Source organism: Lotus japonicus, chromosome 2, assembly GCF_012489685.1.
Source record: "Lotus japonicus ecotype B-129 chromosome 2, LjGifu_v1.2".
Lineage (NCBI taxonomy): Eukaryota > Viridiplantae > Streptophyta > Magnoliopsida > Fabales > Fabaceae > Lotus > Lotus japonicus.
This window is the reverse complement of record NC_080042.1, coordinates 71,742,498-71,755,565: the sequence shown is the minus strand read 5'-3', so window position 1 is coordinate 71,755,565 and position 13,068 is coordinate 71,742,498. Positions and strand designations below refer to the sequence as shown.

General features: G+C 38.7%; 2 protein-coding genes across 2 annotated transcripts; both read right to left on the bottom strand.

Annotated features, from left to right (window-relative positions):
- Window positions 1-2,950: 2,950 nt before the first annotated feature.
- Window positions 2,951-5,394, bottom strand: LOC130739289 (cytochrome P450 82A4-like). The gene is made up of 2 exons (XM_057591542.1): window positions 4,369-5,394; window positions 2,951-3,841 (listed from the first exon to the last, which is right to left on the bottom strand). Exons 1-2 carry the CDS (start codon window positions 5,329-5,331, stop codon window positions 3,212-3,214), a joined length of 1,593 nt encoding a protein of 530 aa, XP_057447525.1. The 5' UTR covers window positions 5,332-5,394; the 3' UTR covers window positions 2,951-3,211.
- A 1,567-nt stretch (window positions 5,395-6,961) lies between these two features.
- Window positions 6,962-8,796, bottom strand: LOC130735636 (cytochrome P450 82A4-like). The gene is made up of 2 exons (XM_057587562.1): window positions 7,837-8,796; window positions 6,962-7,679 (listed from the first exon to the last, which is right to left on the bottom strand). The coding sequence occupies exons 1-2, from the start codon at window positions 8,794-8,796 to the stop codon at window positions 7,050-7,052; spliced, it is 1,590 nt and encodes a 529-aa protein (XP_057443545.1). The 3' UTR covers window positions 6,962-7,049.
- Window positions 8,797-13,068: the final 4,272 nt, after the last annotated feature.

Sequence of the window (13,068 nt, the reverse complement as noted above, 5' to 3'; positions counted from 1 at the left end):
TTGCCACCGATCTGAAACTCCTCCTTTTATCGCTGCTTGGGCGACGTGTCGCCCTTTTCCAACTTCGCACGCTTTCTTTTGAAAGCGTCGTCCTCCTCATCAAGAATATAAGTGCTGGCGCGAGCACGCATCTCCTCCATCGAACGCGTCGGCTTACGTGTCAATTTGCTGTTCAACCCTCCCGGTAGCAAACCGTTTTTAAATGCTAAAGCACAAGCTCGAGGCTCCTCGTCCTCAACCTTGACCGCCGCTGCGTTGTACCTTGCCATGTACCCTTTCAGTGATTCTCCTTCTTGCTGGCGAATATTATATAGGTCGTTGATCGTCACCGGCTGATTCTTATTCGCCGAGAATTGCACTAGAAACTTGGATGAGAAGTCTCTGAAATTTGAAATCGATCCGCGCGGCAAAGTTGTGAACCACGCCATCGCCGTCGATTTGAACGTCGATGGAAACATCCTGCACTTCACCGCATCTGACGCCGCAATTATCACCATCTTCGTATTAAAATACAGAAGATGATCCTTCGGATCGGAATCTCCGCTGTAAGAATCCAGAACTAACGTTTTCATGTTATCCAGAATCGCCACACTCTCGACATCTTCCGAGAACGGACGGAACTCAGCCACGGAATCTGCTTCTCTGCTTCCATCACCTCGCTGCTCGCGGCGGTAGAAATCTAACTGAGCCTGTAGATGCTCATTCCGCTGCTGGATGTTGCCAATGCTGCGCACCAAATGGCGCCATTGCTCCTGCGTCACCGCCGGTTGTTGTTCCGGAGCAGGTGAATTCTCTGGTGAGCGCTCCAGAGATCCCACCTGTGAAGGCGATGGAGGAGGTGGTGGTACAGGAGGTGATGGAGGAGGAGAAGGCGATTGTTCTCCTGTCGTTCGTACCGGAGAATCCAGGACCACACGATGAGGCCGCCGAGGCGGCGAAATCCGCTGTCGCATTGGTGAATGATGTTGCCTCCTGCGTCGAGTCTCCATCCAAACCAGAAACGATGCAAACTCGATCGGAAAACCAATCACTAATCACAGAATCAAAATCAGAAAACCAGAGAATTGCCTAATCACAATCAGAGGTAACTTCATGCACAATCAATCCACGTGAATGGGAGTAGAGAGTTTACAGTCCCCACAGACGGCGCCAAAATGTTCCGGGAAATGTTCCGGGAATGGACATTCAAGAGAGGTATAGTACCCAGAGGTAGAGGGATTGTGCTAAGAGAGAATCAGAATGAGAGAGAGTGTGCTGAATTTCGAGTGTTATTTCATCTAATGAGCCCCCCCCAAAAAAAGTCCCCTACACTTGATAACTACCTCCTATTTATAGAGCTTGGGTACTACCTATTGGGCCAATTGGGCCTCCGAGGTCAAGGCCCATCTGAAGGCCAGGGCCCCGCCTCAGGGCGGGATACATGCTGGGCGTTGCCCCTCTAGGGGCTCGCCCAGTCCACCACCGGAAGATCTAACCGATCTGAACCTGAAGCGTTTGCAGAAACGAGATGATCGAACCGATATGAACCTGAAGCATTTGCAGAAACGAGATTGAAGCCTTGTCTTTTACCTAAAAAATTGAAACTCGGATTGAAGTGGAGCTGAGTCAGGGAGTGGAGCTGAGTTCGAGCGTTTTCCCGTGGAATACTGGAGGTTGAGGAATCAGGAAGAGAATCGAGAGGGGAATCAAGAGATTCCGTTGCGTTGAAATCAAGAGTGGATCTAGGTTGAAATCAAGAAAGGAATCGAGAGTGGATCTTAGAGTTCAAACCGAGAGTGGATTTGAGAGTGAAATCGAGAAACAGGAGAGATGAACATCATGGCGGTGGAGGAGGGTTTGGAAGTGGCGGAGGAGCCATCGTCGTCGATGATCTCTCCTTCCTCGAGGTCGTCGGTGATGGTGGATTTTGGGGTTTCGTTTCGTTTCTCAAATGATGTGAGAGAGTGAGATGAAAGTTCAGACTTCAGAGAGGGTGAATCGTGAGATGAGTGATCTGAAAATTGGGAACGGGGAAAATTTAAAAATTGCGCGAAATTTACGGAATCTGCGGGGGTTTTCAATAACCCCCGTTAAATAACCCCCACTAAGTACAGTTTTTTTTATAGTGAATGTTTATGAGATGTAATGTCTAAAATTTTCAATTTTCCTTTTTCATAATAAAATGTGAAGTATTATTTTGTGATTTTTTTTCATTTTTTATTTAATTATTACTTCGCTATCCATTTAAAAAAACCGATCCCGGCCCGTTGTATAATACTTGGATATTATTATTAGATATATGAGGACAAGGTTAATTAGGTTCCACTAATATATTAAACAACCGTGAAAATAAAATAAAATTATCATATTCCTTCAAAAAAAAATTATCATATTATGCTATATATTATCTTGCACTATATATGTTGGAAATATAATATGATTGTATTATTTACTCAACAATTTAAATTTTTGAAAGTTAATAATGATATCTGAATATAATATACCATTTTTCTGATATTCAATCAACATACTAAGTTTATGGTGTGCTTTTCGACCACCACAAACTTCTAAGATTTAAAAAAGAAAATGAAATGTAATATTACTGGCGGTTTGGGACAATCACTCATTGCGGTGGTTGTGTGAACAGTGGTCTCTAGGCACAATAACATCAGAAGAAGATGTGTCAGCCATTTAATTGCATGTAGTGAGGTTCACCGGATGGCGGAGGTTGACGAATATGTTCGGTGGAGGAAAAAGGGAAGGAAGGTGCCGCTGAAAATGTTACATTTTTTAATAACAAAAATGGAACACTTGCTATAAAAAGTTATATTCTAGAGTCTAAAATTAATTATGCCTTTTTTTAGGGGTTCATATTAGGCAAATCATCTTAATAGTTAAAGATCAATATAGCTAGGGAGTTATATAATTTCATAACATTATGAGACAAACATAATTTACAACACCAGGGTCATAGAATAATTAACCTGATTTCATAGAAGTATGAAAGACAAGTTTAATTTAAGAATAATTATACATTCAAACCTCATTTTTGAGGTATGGTGGAAAAAGACAGAGATAGGAAGAAAGGAGAAAGAAAGTAAAGATGTGATATGTGATTTTATTGATAGAGAAAAGAGAAATAGATAGAAATGAAGGTGAAAAAGAAGTGAAGAGGTGTGTATATATCATAACTCTTTCAAAACCACGAAGAATCACCCTGCTAACACAAAGATTACATGATTTCATAACAATTTGTAGACAAACTTGGTTTAACAAGAACTTCAAGTGGGGTAGCTTTGGTGTTGGTCAATCCAAAGGATTCCGTCATGTCCACAAGCTCATCGGATGGATTCAAGATTTCAAAGGAATGCAAAAAAGTAGCTAGAGTTAAATGAACCATTTGCAGGCCAAATGATATTCCAGGACAAATCCTCCTACCACATCCAAATGGCAACAACTCAAAATGATGACCCCTAACATCAACATCTTTGTGAGTTGTAAGGAACCTTTCTGGTTTGAACTCTAAAGGATCTGACCAAACACTAGGATCTGTGTTTATCTTCCACAGATTTGTTATGAGTCGGGTTCCCTTTTTGATATGGTAGCCTCCTAAAGTGCAACTTTCTGAAAACTCATGTGGTCCTGAGAGAGGGGCTGCTGGGTAGAGTCTTAGTGTTTCTTTGACTATTGCTTGAAGATACACCAACTTACTTATATCTGATTCAGTTATGCATTTCTCTTTACCAATTTGGATGTTGACTTCTTCTTTTGCTTTTTTCAACATAACAGGATTTCTCAATAGCAAACATATTGCCCATGTTAGGGTCACGGTGGTTGTTTCCGCTCCTCCTAAAAATATTGTCTGCAAAATTAAGTTCAAACTCCATGAACATTTTTTTTCTTTTTCTCTTATTACCCAGTAAAGTATTCACTGGGAGTGCAATTAATGCCATATATATGTTATGAAATTAAAACATTCCTCTTTTTTTTTTTCATTTCATGAAAATATAATATTTCAATAAAAAAATTCTCATTAGTAACAATTTTTCTTGCATTTAACTTTTATACACCAATTGTGTAAAGTTTCTTAATTTGTTTATTGAAATACTATCTATTATTAGAAAACAAGAAATAGCATATATACAAGACAAAAAAAAATTGAGGATTAATTTGGTTCTATAGTACTATAAACTAATTAATAGTATTGGGTGATGATACATACACATATATTTTTATCAGATATCTTTCCAATGCACTAATTTGTGATAGTTTTTAACCGTTATAACTTATAAGGGTTTAAAATTGACACAAAGGGGTTTAATTATCTAAAGAGTGTGAAAATAAAGTATAGTATCATCACTCAATACTATTTTAGCAATGAATTCATACCAGTACTGTGGCTTTGATAATGGTATCGCCAGCGAACCCATCAATTATTGTTCCATCAAGCAGTGAAATCATGACGTCCATGAAGTCCTGATCATCATCACAGTCAACCTTCTTCTTCTTCTTCTGATGGTGCTCCTCTAACCACTCACCTAAAACTCTGTCTAGCTTCAAAGCAGTTTCCTTCATCTCCTTCACATGTCCACCAAAATCAAACCATCCCAACCAAGGAACCGCATCTCCCACCGTGACCACTCCCATCAGACGCATGAACTCCCCCAAAGCCGTTATGCATCTCTGCGCTTCTCGCTCATCAACCACGCCGGCACCACCGAAATAGCGCTTCCCAACGGTTATCCGAAGAACCAAGTTGAACGTCACCTCGGTAAACCACTGCTTCAACTCCACCAAAACATAACCAGACTCCTCATTCTTTTGGCTACACCAAACACGGTACAGCTCTTTGATTGAGGTTTGAACTTCAGAGAGACGAACGTGGCCGAGTTGCTCGACGCGGCGGTTGGTAAGGATCCCTAGCGTTACAATTTTACGAAGTTGGCGCCAGTAAGGACCGTAGAGGGCAAGGGCGAACATGGCTCCGTTGTAGCCCATGTGTTGCGTCGCAACGAGTTTGGGACGAGTGGAAACGACGATGTCGTTTGTGGTGAAGCACTCTTTGGCCATTTCCCAGTTGCTGAGTACCACGGCGCGTATGGTGCCGAGCTTGATGGTGTATAAGGGCCCATATCGGTCGGCCAAGGAACCCAAGGTCCTGGGCGGTGTTTGTGTATTAGCGGCAAATAATGGGATTAGGTGACCAAGTATTGGCCATGCACCTACTGCTAGTGGTGGCTCTTTGGAATTGGAGGGACGAAAATGATAGCGAAGGAACAAGAACAAGAAGATTATTACAGAAAGGAGTCCAATGCCAATGGAGTTAATTAGGGAACTTGAAACTAACTCCATTTTTTTCTAGCTAGCAAGATAATCTAGAGGCGTGCAATTATATAACTTTTTGAGTGGTGCTAGTTAATCATATCCGAGAAAAATAATGCAAGATAATCTAGAGGCGTGCAATTATATAACTTTTTGAGTAGTCTAATTTTAGGACCTTTGGTTTCCAATCTATTTAATTTTCACTACAGTAGTGCTACATGTTACGACAAGATTTTTATGAAAGTGGTTTTTTTTCCACATGAAAATACATTTATAGGGACCTACGTACAAAGAAGTTGGGAAGCTTTTAGTCTATGGCGAAGGAGTAAGAGTCAAGTCAACTAACAGTGGATAAGAAATAGATAATGGAGGTAAATAAAAAATCACTTATTAAAATTTATTTATTGTCTTTTTAATAGATCAACTCCAATAAACTCAAATAAGTTGATATCCAAACGGGCTTATAATGTCTAAAATTTTCAATTTTCTTTTTTCATAATGAAATGTGAAGTATTGTTGTGAGTCTTTAATTCTTTTTACATAATTTAATTTTCCATGTAATTTTATTTTACTTTCTTTTCAAATTTATATAATATAATATAATATCACAATCTTGGATATTATTATTAGATCTATGAGGACAAGGCTAAGTTCAACTAATTAATAAGGTTGAACAACCTTTAAAAGAAAATTATCATAGTATGTTATTATTTTGCACTATATATGTTTGAAACATAATATAATTAAAATCATATATGTGTCATTTATTAAATAATTTTTTAAGTAAAAAATAATCTTTGAAATTAAAAAAAATGATGATATCTGAACATATTATTTTCTGGACATTCAATCAAAATACTAAACTTATAGTGTTTTTCGACCACCACAAACTTCTAAGAATAAAAAAAAGAAAACAAAATGTGATATTGCGAGCCGTTTGGCACCACCATTTATATTGCAAATGGAAAGCATATATGCAATTAGTGACACTTCCAAATGGTCACATGTTTCTATTCTTTTTTTATTAAAATTTTGTAGTTTGTGGCAGTCCAAAACCGTCTTAAACCGAGCATATTGATTAAATATGAAAGAGGTTGAGGTCTATATGTGTTATAAGCGTTTGGAATTATAACTGTTATAACCAAGTGACTTGAGATTTGATCATTGTCGCCCCTAATTATTCTAATATAAAGTAGAAAAATTTCAACCTAAGATTAGTACATTTATGTATTGTGTATGTTTCAAGACCAATTGGCTGCAAAATAAGTTAGTATGTTAAGTATCATCTTGCTAATTTGGCTACCTAAGGACAACCAACCTATGGTCTCCGAAAAACCAACATGAAAGAAATGTAAGAACTTTACAGAAGAAGGAGTTTTTCATAATGAGCACTGACCCACTCAAAGGAGCTAATGAGAGCCCAAGATTTTGGATGCAACTAAGTGGGGAAGACGCTTAGAACCACAGGTACCTCACAGAAAAATCATAAAAAGGGTAATATTTGGTAAATCCTCTTAATATTAGGCTAGAGTCTAAAATTAGGCTTTTTTAGGGGTTAATATTTGGTAAATCCTCTTAATTAATAGTTAAAGATCAATATAGCTAGAGAGTTATAAAATTTCATAACATTATGAGACAAACATAATTTACATTACCAGGATCATATAATAACTTGATTTCATAGCAGTATGAAAGACAAGTTTTATTTAATTCTAAAACCACGAAGGACCCCCCTGCTAACACAAAGATTACATGTTTTCATAACAATTTGGAGACAGACGTGGTTTAACAAGAACCTCAAGTGGAGTAGCTTTGGCATTGGTCATTCCAGAGGATTCAGTCATGTCAACAAGCTCACCTATTGGATTCGTGATTTCAAAGGAATGCAAAAAACTAGCCAGAGTTAATTGAACCATTTGCAGGCCAAATGATATTCCAGGACAAATTCTCCTACCACATCCAAATGGTAATAACTCAAAATGATGACCCCTAACATCAACATTTTTATGAGTTGTAAGGAACCTTTCTGGTTGGAAATCCAATGGATCTGGCCAAACACTTGGATCGGTGTTGATCTTCCAAATATTTGTTATGAGTCGAGTTCCCTTTTTAACTTGGTAGCCGCCTAAATTGCAATTCTCTGAAAACTCACGAGGTGTTGAAAGAGGGGTGGCTGGATACAATCTCAGTGCTTCTTTGACTGTGGCTTGAAGATACACCAACTTACTTATATCTAACTCACTTATGCATTTGCCTTTACCAACTTGAGTGTTGAGTTCTTCTTTTACTTTTTTCAATACGTGAGGATTTCTCAGTATCAAACATATTGCCCATATAAGGGTCACAGTGGTTGTCTCAACTCCTCCTAAAAATATTGCCTGCAAAGTATACATATTATCACTTGCCGGACAATTAATGTCATATACATATTATGAAATTAAAACACTCCTCAATTTCATACTATTTTAACGTACAAAATATATCTATCTATTATCATTCCATACTATTTTATAACAATGAATATTGAATACATACCAGTACTGTGGCTTTGATTATAGTATCAGCATCGAACCCCTCAATTGTTGTTCCATCAAGCAGTGAAATCATGACATCCATGAAGTCTTGATCATCACGACCAACCTTTTCACCCAACATGGCCCTATGCTGCTTGTGCTCCTCTAAGCACTCACTCATAGCATTGTCCAACTCCTTAGCATTGTCCTTCATTTCCTTAACATGTCCACCAAAATCAAACCATCTCAACCAAGGAACCGCATCTCCCACCGTGAACACCCCCATCAAGCGCAAAAACTCCTTCAAAGCACTCACACAACGCTCCCTAACCACGCCAGCAGAACTGAAATATCGCTTCCCAACGGTCATCCGAAGAACCATGTTGAACGTCACCTCGTAAAACCATTGCTTCAACTCCACCAACACATAATCAGACTCCTTGTTCTTTTCGCTACACCAAACATTGTACAGCTCTTTGATTGAGGTTTGAACTTCAGAGACACGAGCATAGCCGAGTTGCTCGACGCGGCGGTTGGAAAAGATCTCTAGAGTTGTGATTTTACGTAGCTCGCGCCAATAAGGACCGTAAGGGGAGAGGCCAAACATGGCTCCGTTGTAGCCCATGTGTTGCGTCGCGACGAGTTTGGGACGAGCCGAAACGATGATGTCGTTTGTGGTGAAGCACTCTTTGGCTATTTCCCAGTTGCTAAGTACCACGGCGCGCGTGGTGCCGAGCTTGATGGTGAATAAGGGTCCATACCGGTCCGCTAAGGCACCCAAGGTTCTGTGTGGCGGTTTTTGTGTATTAGCAGCAAATAGTGGGATTAGGTGACCGAGTATTGGCCATGCACCAGCAGCTAATGGAGGCTCTTTGGAATTGGAAGGACGAAAATGATAGTGAAGGAACAAGAACAAGAAGATTATTACAGAAAGGAGTGCAATTGAAGTAGAGTTAATTAGGGAACTTGAAAGTAAGTCCATCTTTTCTAGATAGCAATGCAATGGAGAGGTTGTGGATTGCTGGGTCTGCTCAAGCTCAAGATATATATGTGAAATTATATAAATGTTTAATTTGCTAGAAATTATTTAATTTTGTTAATTTGTCTTTCGCGAGCAAGGTAACGATCCTTATATTATCTATATTAATATTCTTATTTTTAGAAAAAGAGAAGAATTGATTAAAAAAGTAAAGCCCTTGGGAACAAAATCACTCCCAAAGTGAGGTAAAAGAACTAAATTAAGGCGCAAGAGATAGCACCAAAAGACAATAACTAACTATAAACAGAAATATATAAGAAGAGGATACAAAACAACCAACGAGATAAATCACATGTTGGCGGCAACGAGATTTGTTAGGGAATCGTTGTCTTCCACAACCTTACATGTAACTACTTGCTATGTGATGGTTTTAAAATTGTTAGAATTTGAAATTTACACAACTCTTCTACTTTTAGAAATCTTTAGTGGCATATGGAAATTTGTAGCACACATTTTCAACACTCTTCCTTAATACAAATTTCCATAACTGCAGGCATTAGTTCGTAGATCTTCCAATCTTACTCTTGACAATGGCTCTGTGAATATATCTACTAGCTGGTCTTCAGTCTTGCAGTAGTTTCAGCAGTGTTATTCTACTGCTTTTTTTTGTTGTGCAATTGTAGCTTGTTTCCCTTATACACCATTCTCCTTGCCTCCAACCCATCGACGTGGTGCTTGGTGCTTGTTGTTGCTGGCTATTTCATCAGTGTCATTAAATAATCCAACTAGAGTCATTCTATTGTACTTGGATTGCCTGGGCTTGTACTCAAGCGGAACCTCAGAGGCCGACGTCATAGCTAGACTTGTGCTCCTTCATGAAATTGAGTTTCAGAGGCTCGTGGCTGAGGTCGAGCCATGGCTTAGAAAAAGTATAGAGATGAGTTAAGAGTGCAAGGACAATTTTTAAAATAGTAAATGGGTAGTATCACTACGCCAGTGAGTGACCGAACGTAGATTTGGTACCACTGTTAGTATTGATCCTTGAGATTGTAAAGAGAATTAAATTGGGTTCCTAGAAATAAAAAATTTCTTTGAAATGTAATCCCTGAAATATTTTTTAATCAAATTAAGTCTTCTTGCTCAATTTTGACGAGTCAACGGTCCAGTGGCGAGCCTAGTCAACAGATAGTGTCCACATGGATTTTTTCGTATAAATTTTAGTCCCTCAACAAATTTTAAGTCATATTTTCAGTCCATTTTCTTCCACCACCATCTTCTTTCTTCTTCAATTCTCATTCAAATGATGAAATTATGTTCCTTTAAGCTTATGAGCTGATTCCGTTGTTTGTTGCTTCATGTAGAGCCTTAGTCTTTCTTTTTATTTCCATATGTAAATATGTAACAAAAAAAAGACCAAGTAAAAATAACAATGATACCATTTGAAATCACACGGTATGGAAGAAGTGCATTTGAGATGGCACCGGCCATCTTGCAAGATTCCAGTTTCAAAAAAAAAAGTTTTCATATTCAGTTATTCAGCGCGTGATGGAGAGGGTGGCAGCGCTCCAATCATTGCCTCGACCTACTGTTGGGAAATAACAGAGCTGAAGAAAAAATAAAACACAATCACAACACAAGAAAATTACGTGGAAACTCCAAAACCGAAGAAAAATTACGACCGTTGTCTAAACCGACAACTAGAAAATTATCACTATGTGAAAATTGTTACAACACATAGACTTCTCTCACTCTCACCCTAATGCCCTAGTACAACCACACTCTCACAAAGCAAATATTTAAACTAAGTCAGATATAAGCTTAAAGTGTTACTGACTGGTACATCTAAAAACAAAGAACCTAGGTCCAATATATAGCATTGGTCTACCCCTTGCTTCACCGCACTAAGCGATATGGGACTTCTCTAATAGCTAATTTTTAACCTCCTTCTTTATTTTAGAAACTTGGGCAATGCGGGACTTGACAATCAACCCCAACAATCTCCACCTTGATTGTAAGAGTTACACATCTTCCGCTTACATTGTCTATACCGACAATCATACTCCACCATAAAAGAGTACACTTCACTTGGAAATAAACCATCCCAGGAATTTTCTTCACTTGGAACTAAACCATTCCAAGAATTTCCAAATGTCGAAACCTTGCTGAAATTTTATGGTGCAACTCCCATGTTGGCTTCCAGGAAGTTCTTCAGCCATCGACACCTTTCACCACACACCTTGCATCAATGTCAACCAATGCCCGTGTGCTGTTTCTGATCCGCTAGCAATAACTTGTCCTTTTCCATGGTATAGTGGAAATACCATAAGGACAAACTTAATCTTCTAGATGAGATCATCACCATCATCTCCCAGAACAAGGGAGACAGTGCTAGCATTTACCTCAGAGTCCTTTTCAGATACTGCTCCACCTGGACAATTTATCTTCACATGCCCAGACTTTCCACACTTCCAACACGCCAGATTCTTTGCAAGGATCTTCTTCCCATTAGCCCCACCTCCAGTTAGCAATATTGAGCTTGATGAAGTGCTTTCATCATTTTTCATTCTCCTTTCTTCCGAAATAATTTTAGTTGCAACTTCTTCAAAACTCAAACTTTCCTTCCCATACATCAAAACAGGTTTCAAATGAACATAGGAAGATGGAAGGGACAAAATGAGCCTTAATGCTTTATCTTCATCATCAATCTCTACTTTAATAGATTCCATCTCGGAGATAATATTATTCAAAGTACTCAGATATTTTCGTACCTTCATCCATGCGTAGATTGTGGAATTGCTCTTTTAGAAACAACCGATTTGAGATGCCCTTTGCCTGATATAACCCTTCAAGCTTCTCCCAGAGTTCCTTGGCTGATGACAAATTCTGCACATTTGCAAGAACATTCTTTTGCAAACACAGACGAATTGCACTTGCAGCCCTCAAATCTAATTCCTCCCACTTGTCGGCCTCCATGTTGGAAGTGTTTCCTTTCAGCGCCTTGTGTAATCCTGATTGTATCAGCACATCCTTGACTTGTACTTTCCACAAGCCAAAGTTGATTCTTCTATCAAACTTCTCTATGTCAAACTTCATAGCGCTTGAATAAGACATAGCAGCTGCAAACCTCCTCTTTAGCACCTCCACAATATCACACTTCTTTTCTGGTGTGGAAGATCAGATAATACTGCAACCACAAAGCATACTAAGAATTGTGATATCTCATCGAACCGAAGCTCTTGATACCACTGTTGGGAAACAACAGAGCTGAAGAAAAAATAAAACACAATCACAACACAAGAAAATTACGTGAAAACTCCAAAACCGGAGAAAAACCACGGCCGTTGTCTAAACCGACAAGTAAAGAATTATCACTATGTGAAAATTATTACAACACATAGACTTCTCTCACTCTCACCCTAATGCACCAGTACAACCACACTCTCACAAAGAAAATATTTAAACTAAGTCAGATATAAGCTTAAAGTGCTACTGACTGATACATCTAAAAACAAAGAACCTAGGTTCAATATATAACCTTGGTCTACCCCTTGCTTCACCACACTAAGCGATGTGGGACTTCTCTAATAGCTAATTTTTAACCTCCTTTTTTATTTTAGAAACTTGGGCAATGCGAGACTTGACTATCAACCCCAACACCTGCTGCTGTACAGCGCCCAGCGGTGGATGGTAACTCGACTTTGATGCCTCTGTGCGCAGGTTTGTTGCAGCGTTTGGCATGCTGGCCATAGATGAGGATGGCGAGGTTCTTGCGACGGCGACTTTAGCTCATGTCATGTTGCAATCTGCTGATTTATTCGAGGCTCTTTTCCTCTGGTGGGCGATGCGGTTAGGTATTGATCTTAGATTTGGTACAGTTTGCTTTGAAACAGACTCCCTTAAGTTGTTCCATTGGTGGCGCCGTCGAAGCCGAGGGCATTCCTACTTGGATCTTATTAATGTTGATTGTCATTCACTTTTGTTTTCTTTTACAAACATGGATTTTTTTTTGTTCGTTGTTCCGGCAATAGTGTCGCAGACTTCTTAGCCCGAGGTGCTTTCTCTTTTTTGATTTGGATAGAAGAAGGATCGCCAGGTCTAGATGCTTTTGTTCGTTCTGACATTTTAACCTCTGTGCCCACTTAGTTTTCAATATATTTAAATACATTTAAAAAAAAAGTTTTCATATTCAGTTTAAAAAAATAAAAAGTTTTCATATTCTAACATTGATTATTTATTATTTTTTTACTCTACATATTATTACAATATAAAATAGTC